Below are 22396 nucleotides of genomic sequence, written 5' to 3'. Positions count from 1 at the left end.
TTATGTGAAATTCTGCCTTTTATCGTTTCGTGGTAGGTTTGTATTTACGATACGAAGTCCGTCACACGTGATGAATTTTTCTAGAAAGAATCGCGCATGTTTTGCACTTCAGTAATGCCACCGCAGATGTACACGCGTTGCTCTTTTTTTTCGGGAGTCAAAGTGTGCAGGAAAAACTCTCCAAACATGTTTCGCTTCTTCAAAGCATTCTGGAAAAGAACATTTAATTTTTAGATGATGCTCGAGTGCGATTTCTGACACATTAACGTTGACACAGTGAGGCCTCACGTCCACTACGTAACACTGACTGCTGACAACTGACTGGTGGAATGCACTTCCGTTGTTTTGAGTTGTTCATTGACGCTTCCAACGCAGTTACTGTAATGAAGTCCCTTGCACGCAACGAATAAAATGAGTCTCCGAACTTTTGTATGGATGATGTGCGTCAATAACTCAAGAGGAATTTTCCATCACTGAAAGTCACAGGACTATGAGAGGAAGGAAAGCACTAAGAGGGTTGGAACTTAAATAGTGGCAACTATTTATTCACAACCGATTCATGTGTTTGTACCTGTTACTCTCCTTCAAAGTAGTCACCAGAGCTGTGTAAAATCCGTTGCCAGCGATGTGGAAGGCGTAGTATACCGGTAGCAGAGCCTGTTCTGTTGATGGTAGAATGGAGCGGTCTAAAATTATGGTGATTATCGTGTAAGACTGTGATGGTGTTATCCCAATGCATTAGGTTCCTCCACGGCAGACCGTCAATGCACAGTGTTACTGTTCGTTTTTGGAGCCTGCGACCAGCTTTGCGAAGGAAGCGGAGACACTTTCAGTGCAACCCACCCATCATTTTGCACGACAATGCGCGGACGCATACAGCGTAAGCGGTGGCAGCTCTGTTCGGTCGATGGGACTGGGAAGTACTGTACCATCCACCGTACTCCCTGGACTTACGTCTTTGTGACTTTAATTTGATTTCGAAGATGAAGGAACCTATTCATGGCATTTTCTTCAGAACTGTTCCAGCACACGTAACTACTTTGAAGGACAGTAACAGATGCAAACACGTAACTCTTTTGTATCGGTTGTGAATAAGTAGTTACCACTATTTAAGTTCCAACCATAGTATTACAGCATTATCTTGATATGATAGTTTATTAAAGAGGATAAAAGACTGATGTTTCGTTGGCGATGGAGTCATTAGGCAAATACAAACAACTAACTTGATCGTACAGTCCGCATGTGTAGTTCTGGTTCATAGTGTCCTACGAAACACTATGAACCGGCAGTTCAGCTGTGGACTGTTCGATGAACAAGTATCCCAGAAGAAACCAAAAATCACAAAACTAACTTCTTTCGTAATCTAACGAAAATCAGTCTATATTTAGACCTTTTTTTTGTTATAAGTCATTAGAGGCAGAAACCAAGCTCGGTTTGGAGAATAATGGGGAAGGAGACTTCAGCATCTCTCTTTTCAAATGTGAGTATAATCCAGAAGCAACAGTACGCAGTAGTTATTAGCGCCTTGAAGTTCAGCAAATTGCCGAACGTTTCAGCAGTTGGACTGCTACAATTGTTAAAGTACAACAAAAATTAATACCGAAATCATATACCGTAATATGATATCCCATTGTTCTCTCCATGTGGTTCGCCACGACGGATCCATGGTTTAAGAGGACATCGACTACGTTCAATGTATTCTTAATCAGTGTAAATTTTCGGAGAATATCCGTGCCATTGCAACCGCAAGATGTGAGATGTGTCTGAAAAGTTCGCCGGATGTTCTCGTAGAATAAAGAAAACAAGAGTCATCCTTATTGGCCTTCAGAGTAAACGTGATTAGCTGAAAAATACTTCTGACATCGGCTGTAAAGCCGTTGTAAACTGTCAGCAGATTCATCTTGCAGATTCGCTCGAAGAATCGAGGTCACGCGTTGTTAGATGCACGCAACGTCAGCGCGCTCGTCTTACTCGCTAAACACGAAATGAGTGTTCTTCTACACCCTCCTTATCCTCTGGTTCTGGCACCGGCAAACTTTTGTTTCCCCGCCTTAAATTATTTCTGAAAGACGTTGCAAGTGACCACGGTGTTTCGAGCGATTCCACAAGAAGAGTTTGTTGACAGTAGCCAATAGTTTTATGACAGATGTCAGAATTGCGTTGTAGCTAATTGTGATTTTTTTGAAGGCCAGTAAATATATTTTGTTTGTAACTATAGTTATCTTTATTTTCTGAGACCATTCACAGAACTTTCCAGATGCAACTTGCATCAGTCTTCAACGTTTATTAATGAGTGACAGTTCTGAGGAAACTGGAATTGGCCGGCCGGTGTGGCCGTGCGGTTCTAGGCGCTTCAGTCTGGAACCGCGTGACCGCTACGGTCGCAAGTTCGAATCCTGCCTCGGGCATGGATGTGTGTGATGTTCTTAGGTTAGTTAGGTTTGAGTAATTCTAAGTTCTAGGGGACTGATGACCACAGGTGTTAAGTCCCATAGTGCTCAGAGCCATTTGAGCCAAACTGGAATTGTCGTTGCTGAAGACGTCAGGATCAACTGCAACACTGAGAAGTCGAAAATATCGTTCTGCTACCTGTATAAAATAGTGTTCCCTGTGTTCGATCCTTATGCGAAAATATGAAATACGGAAGGACTTGGTTGCTTTTCAAGACGCGATCACGCCGAGTACCGTCACAGATATGTGCTACATTGTAATGGACGATGACGTGCAACGCAAATCAAATTTAAGTGTGGTGCGTCCCAAGGAATGATAATACTAACGCCAACGTTTCAACTATCAATTAACGGTTCATTAGATAGTGCCAGCGATACGGACTGTTTACTGTTTGGGGGAATGTCATACGGAACTGCAGAAACTCTTAGATAGTTTTTACTCTCGAAGTATTAAGCGACAACGCTCTTTAAATATGCCTGGGATAAACTTAAGATGAAAAACATAACAGAAGGAAAGAAACTGATTGCATCCGATTAGAAGGTTACTGGTTGCATTCTGAAAACGGTAATAGATCTGCCGTTTAAATATTTAGGAGTATTGCTGCGATGAAGAATGAAATGTTATGATGAAATCAGTAGTAGGAAAGACGACTGAAACATGAAACTGATGAGAGCATTCTGTAAAAGTGGTGTAGACGCTGGAGGAACCGATACTACAGAACAAAATCAGAACAGAAAATTGCAAAAAAAAAAACGTCGAATTTGGAATATTAATGGCCGGCCGAAGTGGCCGCGTGGTTCTGGCGCTGCAGTCTGGAACCGCGAGACCGCTACGGTCGCAGGTTCGAATCCTGCCTCGGGCATGGATGTGTGTGATGTCCTTACGTTACTTAGGTTTAACTAGTTCTAAGTTCTAGGGGACTAATGACCTCAGCAGTTGAGTCCCTTAGTGCTCAGAGCCATTTGAACCATTTTTGGAATATTAATTTTCTTTATGATAACTAGTTTCGAGTCAAAATCTTTTTTTTTCTCATGCTATAAAACAGAAAACTACAGTAAGTACTTTGTACTTTCCATACGGTGCCACAGTACAAAGATAACTGCTGAAAATTGCTACGTACCATAAGCTATGCAATACCATCCATTACGACAATCATTCATTAGTTCATTTTAGTTAAAACACGTGTAAAACAGTGCAAGATAGAACCACATGCAGCTTAGAGAGACGTCGCAGTGATGAAGGCATTAAGAAGGCTAGGACAGGGGGCGCTTATCGCAAATGCTCCGTCTAGCAGTAACCAAAAAAAAATGTTCAAATGTGTGTGAAATCTTATGGGACTTAACTGCTAAGGTCATCAGTCCCTAAGCTTACACACTACTTAACCTAAATTATCCTAAGGACAAACACACACACCCATGCCCGAAGGAGGATTCGAACCTCCGCCGGGACCAGCTGCACAGTCCATGACTGCAGCGCCTCAGACCGAGCAGTAACCGTATTTTACATATTTCCTTTTCCGTCTCCGTTTTCAGTTTCTTATAAAATGATGAAATGCACATGCGGTAAAAAGCATTACAGATACATATTTCAAATAATTTTCGTTATCCCTCTCCCCCTCCCCTCTCCGCGCCACGCTACCGCGTTTCCTACATTTCGGTATCGGGTAAGATTAGCGTTGCACTTTACAGGACTACTTTCAAACACGTTCCTTGATGAAATACGTATCCATTCTTGCGGCCATGAATTTGATTGATCGGCTTAGCTTATCTGTCTACACTCACATGAAACTTCATGAGAGTGATGTATTTTGGCTATATGCACAATATTCTGTGGGAACCTAGTTTCTGTTTTATAACCGTGAAGACATTTTATGTGGAGCACTGTTTTAAATTTCTGTGAGAAATATGCTGTAACTTTAATATCCTAATCATTTGTTACTGATATATGCTCTACACTCACTTTTTGAAAGATAAAACAATAGATTTCCGCCATTTGATAAAAACCGTACGTGGTTGTACGATAATTTACGAAGCGTATGAATATATGACTCTTTGTTGAGTAGTGCAGGACTTTGTTACTAGTAGTTCTAACGCAGATACATCTCTAACAATGATTCTTTACCTCTAACATGTACGATTCTACGTAGGCCTAATGATTTTATATCTGATTGTGTGGTTTTACCACAACTTTGTCTGATTTTTATGGATCTGTTTTACGCTTTCCTGTGTAATTTTATTTACGTAGAAGTCTCATACCTTGCCGTGGTATACGCAGTTGTCTTTTAATTCCGACTTTAAGTAATAATTTATACTTGAGTACGTGGTAAACCACTGCTCGATACCTAACTTCATGTGATCGTTGTACACCTGTATGAATGGTTTTAATAATGTTGGAGTTTCTTATCTTATCGTATCTTACTACGGTTTGAGACTAAGGCACGTGCGAGGAAATGTGGACAGTAATTTTTCCCCGCTGTAAATGGGAATGGATTAAATATGAAAATCATTAAAAAAATGTAGTGTGACTAGGGTCTCCCGGCGAGTAGACCGTTCGCCGGGTGCAATTCTTTCGATTTAACGCCACTTCGGCGACATGCGCGTCGATGGGGAAGAAATGATAATGATTAGGACAACACAACACCCAGTTCCTGAGTGAAGAAAATCTCCGACCCAGCCGGGAATCGAACCTGGGCCCTTAGGATTGACATTCTGTCACGCTCACCACTTTTTTCTATATCTCATTTTGTTCGTATTTTTTTCAGTTCGTTGCATATCCTCGGGGCGGACCTCGCAAGACACCCGTTTCAGTTCGTCGTTGATCCATTAACCCAGTTTTTTTTATTACAGAGAGCAGCTAACCCTCTGACCGAACACGCTGAGCTATCGTGCCGGCGTCACTCAGCTAGCGGGGGCGGACTGAAAGTCACTGACATCGGTACAGACATCAATCTCCGCAGACAGCTGTGCAATGCCACGAGGAGTAAAAAGCATGTCTCTCCTAACAAGGGAACCTCCCCATCGCACCCCCCTCACATTTAGTTATAAGATGGCACAGTGGATAGGCCTTGAAAAACTGAACACAGCTCAATCGAGAAAACAGGAAGAAGTTGTGTGGAACTATGAAAAAATAAGCAAAATATACAAACTGAATAGCCCATGCGCAAGATAGCCAACATCAAGGATAGTGTGAACTCAGGAGCGCCGTGGTCCCGTGGGTAGCGTGAGCAGCTGCGACACGAAAGGTCCTGAGTTCAAGTCTTCTCTCGAGTGAAAGTTTTATTTTCGCAAAGTTATGATCTGTCCGTTCGTTCATTGACGTCTCTGTTCACTGTAATAAGTTTAGTGTCTGTGTTTTGCGACCGCACCGCAGTACTGTGCGATTAGTAGACGAAAGGACGTGCCTCTCCAATGGGAACCGAAAACATTTGATCGCAAGGTCATAGGTAAACCGATTCCTCCACAGGAAAACACGTCTGATATATTCTATACGACACTGGTTACGGCATGTGCGCCACACGACAGGAATATGTTGTCGACACACCTAACTTATACACTTGGCGAATGGGTAAAAAGATTCTTCTACCTTGCCCGATTTAGATTTTCTTGTGGATGTGATAGTCACTCCCAAAAAAGTGATGAAAACATAAGAGTTTGTCATGTAAACCGAAAATAAAAAATTAAAATTTTGACTCGAGGGAAGGCTTGAACCAAGGACTTTTTGTTCCGCAGCTGCTCACGCAAACCACGGGATCACGGCGCTCCTCTGTTCATATTTGCCTACTTATTGCCCATCTTGCACATGGACTATTCGGTTTGTATATTTTGCTTATTTTTTCGTAGTTCCACACAACTTCTTCCTGTTTTCTCGATCGATCTGTGTTCAGTTTTTCAAGGCCTATCCACTGTGCCAACTTATAACTAAATCTGAGGGAGGTGCGATGGGGAGGCTCCCTTGTAAGAATCGCCAGGCTTATCTTCTCTGTAATTTTGGCAGGTATCTGCAGTTTCGTTTTTTGCGGAGGGTAGCTGGAATCAGCCGAAACAAATACTACTCATCACGTCCTTCATACGACGTCCATTGTCGACGAAAAGCGTTTGCTTCCCGTGAGAAACAAATTATCTTTAAAGCGCAATTTTACGAGCCCATTCGACAGAGCGGTCCCAAATTGGACTAGCGCGATATTATTTTTATCGATTTGTATTAAAAGAAAAAATAGAACACGTAGCCCTGTACTCCAGCAGGACGGCACTGCCCTGGTCCGCACTGACTACTGTCGCCATACGGCAGCGCTACGAAGTCGCTGCTGGAGGACCGGTCATTCTTCGTGTTTCACTGTTCCAGTTAATTCATATCGCTAAAACGAATATCGCAACAAAATAATCTGAGACCACTCTATCGAGTTCGCACGCAAAACTCTGCATTAAAAATCATTCTATTTGTAGAGGAAAATAAACGGATGCTTTCCGTTGACGTTCGGCGTTGCATGAAAGCTGTGATGAGCACCATTAGTCTGGGCTGAGTACAGCTGTACATTACAAAAACGAACGTGCAGATTTGTTTCGAAATCTTAGAAAAATTTCGCACGATAACTATTAGGAGGGACATGGTATATATGTACACTACTGCCCATTAAAACTGCTACACCATGAAGATGAAGTGCTACCGAGGCGAAATTTAACCGAGAGGAAGAAGATGCTGTGATATGCAAATGATTAGTTATTCAGAGCATTCACACAAGGTTGGCGCCGGTGGCGACATCTACAACGTGCTGACATGCGGAAAGTTTCCAACCGACTTCTCATACACAAACACCAGTTGACAGGCGTAGTCTGGTGAAACGTTATTGTGATGCCTCGTGTAAGGAGGAGAAATGCGTACCATCACGTTTCCGACTTTGATAAAGGTCGGATTGTCTCTGCCACGTGATGACTGGATGTTGTGTGATGTCCTTAGGTTAGTTAGGTTTAAGTAGTTCTAATTTGTAGGGACTGATGACCATAGATGTTAAGTCCCATAGTGCTCAGAGCCAGTTGAACCAGTTGAAAGGTCGGATTGTACCCTACCGCGATTGCGGTTTATCGTATCGCGACACTGCTGCTCGCGTTGGTCGAGATCCAATGACTGTTAGCAGAATATGGAATCGGTGGGTTCAGGAGGGTAATACGGAACGCCGTGCTGGATCCCAAAGGCCTCGTATCACTGGCAGTCGAGGTGACAGGCGTCTTATCCGCATGACTGTAACGGATCGTGCAGCCACGTCTCCATCCCTGAGTCAACAGATGGGGACGTTTGCAAGACGATAACCATCTGCACGAACAGTTCGACGACGTTTGCAGCAGCACGGACTATCAGTTCGGAGACCATGGCTGCGGTTACCCTTGACGCTGCATCACAGACAGGAGCACCTGCGATGGTGTACTCAACGACGAACCTGGGTGCACGAACGGCAAAACGTCATTTTTTCGGATGTACCCAGGTTCTGTTTACAGCATCATGATGGTCACATCCGTGTTTGGCGACATCGCGGTGAACGCACATTGGAAGAGTGTATTCGTCATCGCCATACTGGCGTATCACCCGGCGTGATAGTATGGGGTGGCAGTGGTTACACGTCTCGGTCACCTCTTGTTCGCATTGTCGTCACTCTGAACAGTGGACGTTACATTTCAGATGTGTTACATCCCGTGGCTCTACCCTTTATTCGATCCAGGCGAAACCCTACATTTCAGCAGGATAATGCACGACCGCATGTTGCTGGTCTTATACGGGCCTTTTTGGATAGAGAAAGTGATGGACTGCTGCCCTGGCCAGCACATTCTCCAGATCTCTCACCAATTGAAATCGTGTGGTCAATCGTGCCCGAGCAACTGGCTCGTCACAATACGCCAGTCACTACTCTTAATTAACGATGGTATCGTGTTGAAGCTGCATGGGCAGCTGTACCTGAACACGCCATGCAAGCTGTGTTTGACTCAAATGGTTCAAATGGCTCTGAGCACTATGGGACTCAACATCTTAGGTCATAAATCCCCTAGAACTTAGAACTACTTAAACCTAACTAACCTAAGGACATCACACACACCCTTGCCCGAGGCAGGATTCGAACCTGCGACCGTAGCAGTCCCGCGGTTCCGGACTGCAGCGCCAGAACCGCTAGACCACCGCGGCCGGCTGTTTGACTCAATGCCCCGGTGTATCAAGGTCGTTATTACGGCCAGAGGTGGTTGTTCTGGGTACTGATCTCTCAGGATCTATGCGTCCAAATTGCGTGAAAATATAATCACATGTCAGGTCTAGTATAATATATTTGTCCAATGAATACCCGTTTATCATCAGCATTTCTTCTTGGTGTATCAATTTTAATGGCCAGTAGTGTAGATGTAAACATGCAGTACGTGACTACAAAAGGAGAAGCGCGATGTAAGGATGTCTCAGATACTACACAGGATTTCTGGAGTTGAATCCGAAGACATAGCGTCGTGAAATCATTTTGAAGGGGAGCTACTGAAGCACTAGTAAAATATGAAATAATATGTGTGCAAGTAGAGCGTACATCAACTTTTGGAAAGTTACGTTAAAATTATTAGTTTCACTCCAAGTTCCTCCCTGTACTTAAACGTGCATAATGGTCTCCGCTCTTCCGCTCGCAGTTAATATCTACTCCCTCGACGCTACTCGCCGCGTTAGCAACGCGTTAACGAGCTGACCAACCACAATTTGATCGGCTGCACTTCCAACAGCACAGTTCCCTGTCTGATCACTTTGCTTCGACTCTCCAACAAGATTGTGGACTGTATGCGACAGTGCTACACCGAAACTCACTTATTTTTCCTTTGGCATTTTTCTTCCATCGTGGTGTGTTAAGTGCAACAGCGTTTCTTGTAACTTGTGGTAGCGCTGCTGCGTGAATGAGTGGGACATTTTGTCACGAAGCTCTACCAGTAGCTAATGTGGAAATAACATCGTTTAGCAATAACATACACGTGCCTAGCATTTGTATGTCAGTCCTTGTGTTAAAATTAAAAATTTTTAAGCTATAGTTACCTGTCATATTCACTCAGAGGGCCGAAATATATTTCTATGGTGGGAGGTACACAGAGCCGCTCACCTCCGGCGGGTGCTGAGCCGCAGCTGCGCGCATCTGCCTCGCTGCCACGTGAGCGCCGGGCAGGTCGTCGTAGCCCATGGTCCCTGGATCGATGCCCTGCGCCGATGGCTTGCACGGCATCAGAACAGGCGGTTTCCGCTTGTACCTACGTTTGAATAAATATGGTACAATAACATTATGAGCGAAGCTCAAAGGAACAATTCACAAACATACTTCTGTCTGATAAGCAGACAGTCAGACAAACAATAAAAATGTCTCACAGCTGAACAGAGTAATAATGTTGTGATATAGTGAGAACTGGTACCCAGTGTCACCTTCAGAAGCCAAGTTAAAGCCCTAATGGATTTGAATATGAAGAACACACTGTCCTTATAACAGCTACTTTATTATTTTTGGAACTCGTCCGGATTTGAAGTGCCAATTTCATTTTTCAGGTGGTACTGTACAAAAATACACATAAATACAATTTGCATAAAACACGTTAAAATACCATCTGCACAGCATTCATGATCAGTACATTAATAAAGCTTAACTCATCGCATGTGAATAATTGCCAAGAGAGTACCTCAAGCATTCTTCCAAAAATCAGATTCAGGAACTCTTGTGGCAAATCTAGAATCCAACCCATTACATTAGGTGCTTTAATTTCACGTTACCGTGGCGCAATACATCTCTTCTATAGCGTTACATCGATGTAGTGTCAATCCATATTTATTTACTTACTGAATGTACAGCGATGAGATCCTCGTAAACGTTGTGGCCCTAAAAATATCTGTGGCAGCCTTGGGCCAAGATTCTTTCACTGTACGATCGAAAATGACAGTTAAGTTGAGATTCATAAGCATTTTAACATTGTTAAAAAAGAATATATTCTGTCTCTACACTTAACAAAGGCAGTATTCGCAAAACCTTTGACTATGTTGAGTACAGTAAGAGAGAATGTTAATGGAACTGACGAGAAGACCATATATTTCTCGTGATAATTACAGTGCTGCAGGTTGATGAGTAATGGGTCCGCAGCTTTCATGTAAAATTTTAAAATGATTGTGTCTGCTTACCGGTGTGAAGCAATCTTTCTGGCAGCAATCGTAATGAAAAATACAAGTAACGACATCTAAATGTTATGTTATTTTCTACACCTTCACGTAATGGCGACTTCTTTCTGTTTTCTATTTCTTGTATTGTTTGTAAGCGTTTGTAATTAGGAATTACAGCTGTATTTATGCTTACACTTGTACTATTATTCATGCTGCGTTAATTAGATCTGGTATACGTAGTACAGTTATGACATTATTAGTGTGTGCTATAGAAGTCATTATGTGCAAATACTACATAGCTTATATTTTGATACCTGTAGGACCTTACAATGCTTCCTCCTTGGGTCCCTGCATCGTCTACTGTATAGTTTATTTTCAAATACTTAACAATGACTTACCAAATATGAATAAAATTTGTAAACAACAGTTAACAGAAATGAAGATGTTCGACAGTTTTATGCTAGAAACGGTACAGAAAAGAATTGGAGCTGTCAGAACTCCTGTTTAACTTGTATTGTTTGACGTAGTTGAATCCAGAGACAATCACTTTTGCAAAATCATGGTTTCTCAATATTGTTGTTGTTGTAGTCTTCAGTCCAGAGACCGGTTTGATGCAACTCTCCATGCTCAATAATATCTTCTAATTGATAGGAATAAGTACTAGACAGAATGTAAAAGTGGCTGGACACGGGTAAACACTGAGTAATAATGTGAGAGAAAGTGAAACACTTTGTTACCTGCGTAGTAACATCACACAAGTTGGTAAAAGCAAGGAAGACGCAAAGAACACATTCGCATGCGGAAAGAAAAAATAACACCGTTTGGATATGAAGAAAAAATTTCTGAAGCTATGCATTGCACTTATGACGACCGTAGGTGCTGCGAAAAACACAGAAGAATAAACCGACAGCGTTTTAGCCGAAGTAAAAAATAATATGGTTCAAATGGCTCTGAGCACTATGCGACTTAACTTCTGAGGTCATCAGTCGCCCAGAACTTAGAACTAATTAAACCTAACTAACCGAAGGACATCACACACATCTATGCCCGAGGCAGGTTTCGAACCTGCGACCGTAGCGGTCGCTCGGATCCAGACTGTAGCGCCTAGAGCCGCACAGCCACTCCGACAAAGGAAAAAATTAGGGGCTTGAAGGAATGATAGACAAAATAAGCAGGGAATTTGTCTGGCATGGGCGTTTGACTGTAGAAGAAAGTGTGTTTTAGAATTTAGCGTCAAACAGTAGTTAATTTCACCAAGTACGTATAAAAGCCATTTTATAGCTGGAGGGTAGAGATAAGTAGACATACAAGAAGAAATAAAGACATGCCTTATCAGACGAGGACGTGTAGTCCAATGTAAAATTAAATTGTGATATCAATGTTATGAGAAAACCTGATCACACTTTTTATTTATCATGCATAGACCACTTTTTCTTTAGCTTGTATACGTATATTTTGCATGTTGACACCACCTTAGCATCCCTAAAACCAACATTCTTACTGTTGAAATTTTAAGCTGTTGTACAAAATTCCTTTTTTCAATTCTTGGAAAAAGTGTTCAGTAGCAAAGATCTCAATTTATTACTTATTGCTGACAGCTGATTTCGACACTTTTAGCTGCCATCTTCTCGTCTTCAAAATAATTTAGTTATAAAACGTGTTCCATTGTGAGTTAGTACCTCATGCAATGTTGTCTTGATAGTGGATACAATGTAGCACATTGTGGACAGTTTTGTCAAAAACAAAACCTTTTACTGTTAAGCACATTGGCATATTCGCATACTTGAGTTGTAAGAATTAACAAGCCTTTGTGAGGGCTAGGTATGCGAACTATAAATAGTTTTATTTTCCACAGACCAATGTGTTCGCATGACGACAACATGGCATGAGGTATTGACTCACAATGGAACACGTTTTATAACAAATTATTTTTGAAGACAAGAAGATTAAAATTATAACTCTCGAAACCTGTTGGCAACAATAAATACTAATTTATGCGATCTTGGCTGTTGAAAATTTTTCTTAAGTAAAACATAGGACACAGCTTCTAAGTTCTCAATACGAGAAGATTCAGCTGTTCTGTTCTAGTTTTTCTACAGCAAAAGCCCATTTTTGTCAGTGAGTACAGGGCGACCCAAAAGTCCATTAATATTTTGCCGCAGTGGATACCCCGGTTCATATCAGATCACCGAAGTTGAGTGCTGTCGGGCGTGGTCGGCACTTGGAAGGGTGACCATCCAGGCCGCCATGCGCTGTTGCCATTTTTCGGTGTGCACAGAGCTTCGTGATGCAAATTGAGTGGCTACTCGACCGAACAGTAGCGGCTTCGGTGAAGAAAACCATCATAACGACCGGGAGAGCGGTGTGCTGACCCCAGGCCCCTCCTATCCGCATTCTCCTTGATGATGACACGGCGGTCGGATGGTACCGGTAGGCCACTCATGGCCTGAAGACGGAATAGTTCACGGAATAATGTAGGTAGAGACGTAGAAATTGGCCTTAATGCTTGAAAAGACGTGGAGATTAATTGACAAAGAAAGTGCACACCATGAGCAACAGATGGCGATTTATACGATTTATATGATACAAAACCAGCAATTAGCATAAAAATTGATTTTTAGCAGAGACGAGTTACTTCGTAACACATGCTCACCTAGGCGGCTATTATTTCCACCGATACCTGTAGTGGAGTGACAATGTTGTGAACTTATCAGTAGGTACGGTAAGTTATTGCCATTGGATGTTGTCTTTTCGCACCCCTAATGCGGGCGGACGATCGTGGTAGACCACCAATAACCACACAGATTCCGGTCTGTGGTCCTGCGAGGCCAAGCTTGACGAAAGTGGCGGCTGAGCACGCGATCCACGCCAAACAATGTGCGAAAGAGCTCTTTCGCAGGAGTAGCGTTATGGGGTGAAGCCCCATCCTGCATAAAAGTCGTACTTGATATGCGATCTGAAGTTTTCCCGGCGTATTTCCAACTTGAACAGTTCTCGGGTATCCGACCGGTTAGCGTCGTAATTTCTCCACAATATTTCGGCAGACGTACACACTGCCATCTTCAGATGGATCCTGACGAATGCTGTGCTGTTCCTCTCGGCGCCCTATATACACTAGCCGTTACCGCCTCCACCACTCCTCTCCTGGCGTCTGCGGTGCGGCCGGTGCGGCGGCTACTGGAGGTTGTGGGGGAAGCGGCGCCTGGGTCTGAACTGGGGTATGCAGTCTTCCTGCTGCCGCTGTCGGGGGCGGTTCTCGGTCTCTGGGACCGCATCTTTCTCTCCAGGCTGAGTGCAGAGTTGCAAGCCAGAATAAGTTGAAGGCCGCTGTCTTTATTAATTAGACCGATTATTAGATTATTTATTAGATCGATCTAATTAATAAAGACAGCGGCCTTCAACTTAGTCAGGGTTGGAACCCTGCACTCAGCCTGGAGAGAAAGATGCGGTCCCAGAGATCGAGAACCGCCCCCGACGGCGGCCGCACGGAGACTGTAGACCCCAGTTCAGACCCAGGCGCCGCTTCCCCTACCACCTCCACTAGCCACCGCGCCGGCCGCACCGAAGACACCAGGAGAGGAACGGTGGAGGGGAGTAACGGCTAGTGTATATAGGGCGCCGAGAGGAACAGCACAGCATTCGTCAGGACCCACCTGAAGATGGCAGCATGTACGTCTGCCGAAATATTGTGGGGAAATTACGATGCTAACCGGTCGGATACCCGAGAACTGTTCAAAAAGTCGTACTTAATAACAGGTGTTTAACAGCCAGGCAAGTGACTTCCTATCTCACTGCAGCTCGTTTCATACGCGATTGTCTGGCCACGTCACCGACGTGTTCCTGTCCAGCGCCATCTGCTATTCGGTTTTTCACTCTGTTCTGATTTCAATATAACCCCCTGTCATTTCAGGTATGTGTGTCAAGTTTTTCCTCCCACTTAAATTATTCCACGAATAAATGCATTTTCAAATGTTAGCGGACTTCAGGGACGCCCTGTATACATTCTGACTGTAGCAGCGATATTCTTGTCCGTCAAAACTTAGTCAGAGCAAGCGTTCCACACAGCAGCGCAGGCTGCTATTGCCATTGCTACAGTGCTGACGGCCCACAGCTCGCGCCTTGTTTTGCCCACTCTGCAGCCGCAGCCGCAGCCGCGTACTCACTTCCAGACGAGCACGCCGGCGATGAGGACGACGGCGGCCAGGATGGCGGAGCTGACCGCTATCACAGCCAGGGACGGCAGCGCGGGGCCGCTGTGCAGCTCCGCGTCTATCACCTGCCGGCACACAGCAACAGTAACAGCGCTCAGCTGGCGGTGGCAGCCCTCACTCCTTACATTTATTTATTTTATTTAATTAATTAATTTTACCTGGCAAGATTAAGGCCTTCAGGCTCTCTCTTACACCTAACCAGGCATGCTCGGATTGAACTAATTTCAGTTTGTACAGAACATTATGGACATACCACTTGTTATGTTAAAGAAAAAATAGAGATTATAACAGTAGTACAAGGATAATTATAACAATCAAAAAAATAATTAAAACAATCAAGAATAATAATGAAACTTCCTGGCAGATTACAACTGTGTGCCCGACCGAGAATCGAACTCTGGACCTTTGCCATTCGCGGGCATGTGCTCTACTAACTGAGCTACCGAAGCACGACTCACGCCCGTCCCCCACAGCCCTACTTCTGCCAGTATCTCGTCTCCTACCTTCCAAACTTTACAGAAGCTCTCCTGCGAAAATTGCGGAACTAGCACTCCTGAAAGAAAGGATACTGCGGAGACATGGCTTAGCCACAGCCTGGGGGATGTTTCCAGAATGAGATTTTCACTCTGCAGCGGAGTGTGCGCTGATATGAAACTTGCTGGCAGATTAAAACTGTAGAGCACTTGCCCGCGAAAGGCAAAAGTCCCGAGTTCGAGTCTCGGTCGGGCACACAGTTTTAATCTGCCAGGAAGTTTCATACCAGTGCACACTCCGCTGCAGAGTGAAAATCTCATTCAAGAATAATAATAATAATAATAATAATAATAATGACTATGTATATGAAAGTAAACATATTTTCCTTCTATGAATGTCAGTCCTATTGCTAGTTGGGAATTTTCTCGTTATCTTCTTGCAGCTTGTAAGTTATTCACATCGAGCAGAGACATAAGACGATAGAAGGGGTGAAAAAGATATTGAAGAGGTAGCTAGGCTAAAAAATTGCTCTGAGCACTATGGGACTTAACTTCTGAGCTCATCAGTCACCTAGAACTTAGAACTAATTAAACCTAACTAACCTCAGGACATCACACACATCCATGTCCGAGGCAGGATTCGAACCTGCGACCGTAGCGGTCGCGCGGTTCCAGACTATAGCGCCTAGAACCGCTCGGCCACCATGGCGGGCGGTAGCTAGGTTACAGGAAGAGAAATAGGAAGGTAAAGTTTGAAGCTATGATGCAGACGCGAAAGAAAGAGATGAGAGGGGCACAACAATGGTGGCTATACCGTCCCTAATACGTAAGTTTTGAGTTGACTCTTGAATGTTGAGTGGTTCTGGATAAGATGCAGATCACAGGGGAGCGCGTTCCATAGTCGTATGGCAGAGATGGAGAATGACACGGAGAAAGATTTTGTGTTATGTAAAGGTACAGCCAATACGCTAGACGTATCCGATTTGGTATTGCAGTTGTGGAATGATGATAGGTGTTTAATGTGAGAAGATAAGTATTGGGGGCACCAGTGACTAAGAAATCGATGAAGTAAGCACATCGTGTGGAGATCGCGTACCTTATGTGGACGTATCCAACCTAGCTGAGAGTATGTAGGACTGATCATAAAACCGTATATTGCACACGTATCTAACGCAAGCATTCATCACTAGCTCGAGGCATCTAGAATTTTCACTATTTTTGCCGTGTTGAACTACATCACAGTAGTAAAGACTAGGCAAGACTAGTGTTTGGACTAACTCTTGTTTAACATGGGTTGGAAATATTTTTCTAAATTTTTGGATTGCTTATACATACAGTCAGTGTAATCAACGATTCAGCTGTCCCATATTTCAGGGTGTGTATATACGAATGTGCTCATTTTTGTCCTACGACGGTGATTCAGGGATCTGTGCAGGTCAGCGTCTATGGCCAGTAACACAGCGCAACAAAAGCACTCTGCCTGACAAACTGTTTTTAGAAACATCCTTCGTGGAAATAGCAGTGGCCGGAGGGACCTACTAATTTTTTTAAAAATTAAAAAGCAGTATTAACCGCATAAAATAATTTATTTTTATTATCAAACGAAGCCGATTTACACCTATGTGAGATCATTTTCAGACCAGTTACTCTCGGAAGGGTATAACATTACATTTTAGAGGAGAAGTAAAAATATACACAGTAATAAAATACACTGTAACACAAAAAATTTAAGAAAAACATTGCCCCGTGAAGGAGATTATCAATGGGACGGAAAAATTGATAGATGCAATGTACATTCATATACAGGCAAATAAATGATTACTGTTTTAGAAAAATTTGATGATTTATTCAAGAGAAAGAGCTCCACAGACTGAACAATCAGTAACGCTTTGGTCCACCTCTTGCCCCTACGCAAGAAATTACTCGACTTGGCACTGATAAAGTTATACACTAAGATGGTATCTGTTCTTTTGGACATGTCCGAAAGAACAGATACCATCTTCATATATATATATATATATATATATATATATATATATATATATATATATATTAAGGCTCACCAGCCATTTGACCTTCTTCTTCTGTGCGGATGCACAAACAGTGCCCGAATTCTTACGGCAATCGGCAACGCGCCGCGAGTAATGAGTATAATGGGCGGAGGCACTACGGATGTAGTGCGGGACAATATGTTGAAAATGTGAGTCTGGCGGGAGGCGTGCCAGAGATAAATCCCTGTAGTCGCACTGTCCTCTGTGTCCTCAGTGGCTCAAATGGATAGAGCGTCTGCCATGAAAAGCAGGAGATCCCGGGTTCGAATCCTGGTCGGGGCACACATTTTCATCTGTCCCCGTTGACATATGTCAAGGCCTGCAAGCAGTTAAGGGTCACTATTTCATAGTAAGTTCATTGATAAAGTTGTCGGATGTCCTCCTGATGAATGTCGTGCCAAATTCTGTCTAATTGGGACGTTAGGTAGTCAACATTCCGAGCTGGCTGGAGGGCGCTGTCCGTAATTCTCCAAACGTTCTTAGGTGGGGAAGAGACCCGGCGACCTTCATGGCCAAAGTATGGTTTGGCACACAGGAAGGCAAGCAGTAGAAACTCGTCCGTGTGCGGGGCGGGCTTTATCTAACAGAAATGTGAGCCCGGGATGTACTGCCATGAATGGCTACAAAACGGTGAGTACATTATCGCCGACGTTCCGCTGTGCTATATGGGTAACGTGGATGGCAACCAAAGAGGTCCTGTTATAAAAGGAAATGGCACCCGAAACCATCACTACTGATTATCGGATCACGTGGCGTGCGACATTGAGGTTGGTATCCCACCGCTGCAGGTGGCGTCTCCAGGCAAGTCTCTGCTGGTCATCGGAGCTCAGTTCGAAGCGGGACTCATCAATGAAGACCTGCTGCAGTCGTGAGATTCCAGACCGAAGAACTTTCACTGTGCAGCGGAGTGTACATCCTAACAGATAGAGAGTGTGTGCAGGACTTAGTCTCTAACCCGGATGTTACTCGCCACGCACAGTGGTCTTATCCATGCATTACCTACCACAAGCGCTCACTGCTTGGACACTGCCAGTACTTCTCGTACCGAGGAGTAAATTACACTCCTGGAAATGGAAAAAAGAACACATTGACACCGGTGTGTCAGACCCACCATACTTGCTCCGGACACTGCGAGAGGGCTGTACAAGCAGTGATCACACGCACGGCACAGCGGACACACCAGGAACCGCGGTGTTGGCCGTCGAATGGCGCTAGCTGCGCAGCATTTGTGCACCGCCGCCGTCAGTGTCAGCCAGTTTTCCGTGGCATACGGAGCTCCATCGCAGTCTTTAACACTGGTAGCATGCCGCGACAGCGTGGACGTGAACCGTATGTGCAGTTGACGGACTTTGAGCGAGGGTGTATAGTGGGCATGCGGGAGGCCGGGTGGACGTACCGCCGAATTGCTCAACACGTGGGGCGTGAGGTCTCCACAGTACATCGATGTTGTCGCCAGTGGTCGGCGGAAGGTGCACGTGCCCGTCGACCTGGGACCGGACCGCAGCGACGCACGGATGCACGCCAAGACCGTAGGATCCTACGCAGTGCCGTAGGGGACCGCACCGCCACTTCCCAGCAAATTAGGGACACTGTTGCTCCTGGGGTATCGGCGAGGACCATTTGCAACCGTCTCCATGAAGCTGGGCTACGGTCCCGCACACCGTTAGGCCGTCTTCCGCTCACGCCCCAACATCGTGCAGCCCGCCTCCAGTGGTGTCGCGACAGGCGTGAATGGAGGGACGAATGGAGACGTGTCGTCTTCAGCGATGAGAGTCGCTTCTGCCTTGGTGCCAATGATGGTCGTATGCGTGTTTGGCGCCGTGCAGGTGAGCGCCACAATCAGGACTGCATACGAACGAGGCACACAGGGCCAACACCCGGCATCATGGTGTGGGGCGTGATCTCCTACACTGGCCGTACACCACTGGTGATCGTCGAGGGGACACTGAATAGTGCACGGTACATCCAAACCGTCATCGAACCAATCGTTCTACCATTCCTAGACCGGCAAGGGAACTTGCTGTTCCAACAGGACAATGCACGTCCGCATGTATCCCGTGCCACCCAACGTGCTCTAGAAGGTGTAAGTCAACTACCCTGGCCAGCAAGATCTCCGGATCTGTCCCCCATTGAGCATGTTTGGGACTGGATGAAGCGTCGTCTCACGCGGTCTGCACGTCCAGCACGAACGCTGGTCCAACTGAGGCGCCAGGTGGAAATGGCATGGCAAGCCGTTCCACAGGACTACATCCAGCATCTCTACGATCGTCTCCATGGGAGAATAGCAGCCTGCATTGCTGCGAAAGGTGGATATACACTGTACTAGTGCCGACATTGTGCATGCTCTGTTGCCTGTGTCTATGTGCCTGTGGTTCTGTCAGTGTGATCATGTGATGTATCTGACCCCAGGAATGTGTCAATGAAGTTTCCCCTTCCTGGGACAATGAATTCACGGTGTTCTTATTTCAATTTCCAGGAGTGTATTTTGAAATAGCCTAGTGCTAGTCCATCAAACAACACAAGAGAGCATCTCTGGAGTTCAGGAAGGAAGTGCAGAGGAAATTGAAGCTATGTGGTCTGGGTAGACCAAAAAATAGTTCAAATGGCTCTAAGCACTATAGGACTTAACATCTGAGGTCATCATTCCCCTAGACGTAGAACTACTTAAACCTAACTAACCTAAGGACATGACATACATCCATGTCCGAGGCAAGATTCGAACCTGCGACCATACCAGCTGCGCGCGCCAGACTGAAGCGCCTGGGTAGATCAGTCGGTAACAGCATTACACGCAAAAGGTATGGTTCTTGGTTTGAGTCTCGGTCCATAATATAGTTTCAATCCAACAGGAAGATTCTAAAGCGCGCTCACTCCACTGAAGGGAGACTCATTCTGATGATTTCCATTGATTAAAGTTTGCAGTCGAGTGTGGACTATCTTTAGCTACAGTCAAAAGCAGCATCGGCGTTCTTCTACAAATTGCTTTCCAGAAGGTGATCAGAAGGCGTTCTGGAACCGAGACCGAAACAGCTTATCATTAAAAAATTTTGTGGTACTGCACGTGAATGCTTTAGAAATGATGAAACTTCTTTTCGCCAGCAGAACTGTAACAGGATACCTCCAGGCCGAGATACTTCAGACTTGCAGTGGGGGTGCGTACATTTTTATAGCAATGGTCTTCTTCAGTTCTGTACATAATCCGTCACGGCAGTACGGCAGCTACACTTCCATGAAGGACAGCTGAAAGTTTGTTTCCTCTATAGACTGACGGGCTGAGACACACTGGAAGCTTACTCGAGGCAGCGAGGTGGACGTTCCAGTGTCTCCTACTCGAAGCTTCCAAACATTTACATGTGCAGTTAACGTGACGACTCCCGATTAGCATACCTCCACACGACTAAATCCACATACACGCACAGCGCTGCTTAGGTAGTAGGAAGAACACTCCCTTCCACAGCAATTAAATCAGGTTTTGTTACAGTGTGTTAATGCGTGTTACATCCACTTTCGACAGCTCGCCAAAAGAAAACCGAGATTTTTGTTTCCTATAAGACATGCAGAAACAAAATTGCATATTAAAATTACTACTATAAATCAGCACAAATTGGTTTAATTTTGGATATAAAACAATAAAAAATACAAATTTTCTTTATAACAGGACGCCTACAGAAAACGTCTCAGGTGGTACCTACATATAATGCTCTAAGAACATATGCTGACCCAGCCTTGCGTGGCTCATGTGCCCGCCATCATGTATTTTACACCCTATTTTTAACGTACTTCCACCTCACTACGTTAATTTAAATTACTACTGTCACTGCTTTGCTTGATCGTGAACGGCGCTAGCAGTGTGTATCGATATATTCCCTCTCGTAGTATCTTTGCTCAACTGCTATTACTTCCTGGTCGTTGTCTGTCGTAAACGAGTTCGGGTCTCGAGTTCGAGCTGCAGTCAATTAGAATGCGTCTGGACCGCAGTCCGGACCTGCCAGTCGGGGAGTTGCAATGCGGCACTAGTACAGTGGGGTTGAAGCAGCAGTGAGGTCTGCGTCGACATGGCTCGCCCGACCATTGCCGCCACGGTCTTGGTGGATCGTCGGTCGGTCGTCGTGCCGGACGACACGTTTTGGCTCGCTAGTCGTTCGTGAGTCGGCTGTGTGTGTGTGTGTGTGTGTGTGTGTGTGTGTTTGTGTGTGTGTGTGTGTGTATGTGTGTGTGCGTGTGTGTGTGTGTGTGTGTGCGCGCGCGCGTGCGCGCCCATTTGTCCTCATGCGTGCTTAGTTAATGTTGCGTATCGTTCAGGTCTTCGTGCAAGTGTTTGTCAGGTTGTGTGTGTAGTTGGCGTGATTTCCTTTGACAAGTTATTTTAAATGTTGTCCACATACCGGCTCTGAGAGGTCGGTCGTCTCATCGGCGACGTGTAACTGATCCTCTGAGCGCTTCTGTGACCCTTCAATTACCATCTTGTGCAACTTGGGTCGGTCCTTTCCTGGTGCAGGGATGTCGATTAGCCAGTGGGCGTGTTTCCTCTGCATGGTTGGGTCCTACCCAGTATTTCCGCCGTCGTGTGTCTGGAAGTGAGTGGGGGACGCACCAGCAGTGCAATCGCGACGGAGCAGCAGTCGCGCACGGACCAGCAGGCGGTCGGTCGGTTGCTAAGGACCAGGGAAGATATCTAGTCGTGTGAAGTTAACACCCCTTTTTCGAGAAATATACATTTTTTTCACAGTTCTTGATAGATGTAGCATAGATCTAGAGTTCTTTGTACATAATTTCAATAGTTCTGCAGAATTTAGCGACGAAAACAATATTCGAAAAATTTTTCGTATCGAAAACATTTTTTGTAAATTTTCGCAAAAATTAAACTTGTAATACAGTTCTGAGGACAGTTCGAAACAGAACCCCAAGAGCTCTATCGAAAATCCCAACAACATTTTTCTATGGCGATAATGGTTTGAGATAAATTGATTTAATATGGGACACACTTTCTTTACGGAAAATAGAAATATATTCGTACACTAGTTCTGATGACAGTTCTGGACAGAACCCCAATAGTTCTATCGAA

General features: G+C 44.7%; 1 protein-coding gene across 1 annotated transcript in view; it reads right to left on the bottom strand.

Annotated features, from left to right (window-relative positions):
• The window catches only part of LOC126481386 (uncharacterized protein C6orf132 homolog), a 305702-nt gene that overhangs the window by 38964 nt on the left and 244342 nt on the right, over positions 1-22396 (bottom strand). Inside the window, exons 4-5 of the mRNA XM_050105108.1 lie at positions 14760-14872; positions 9560-9704 (exon numbers count right to left, since the gene is read on the bottom strand). Coding sequence (XP_049961065.1) covers positions 9560-9704; positions 14760-14872 — 258 coding nt within the window. The remainder of the gene's footprint in view (positions 1-9559; positions 9705-14759; positions 14873-22396) is intronic.

Source organism: Schistocerca serialis, chromosome 5 (assembly GCF_023864345.2).
Source record: "Schistocerca serialis cubense isolate TAMUIC-IGC-003099 chromosome 5, iqSchSeri2.2, whole genome shotgun sequence".
NCBI classification, from domain to species: Eukaryota; Metazoa; Arthropoda; class Insecta; order Orthoptera; family Acrididae; genus Schistocerca; species Schistocerca serialis.
Note: the sequence above shows the minus strand (reverse complement) of the source record. Positions and strands in the feature narration are given on the sequence as shown.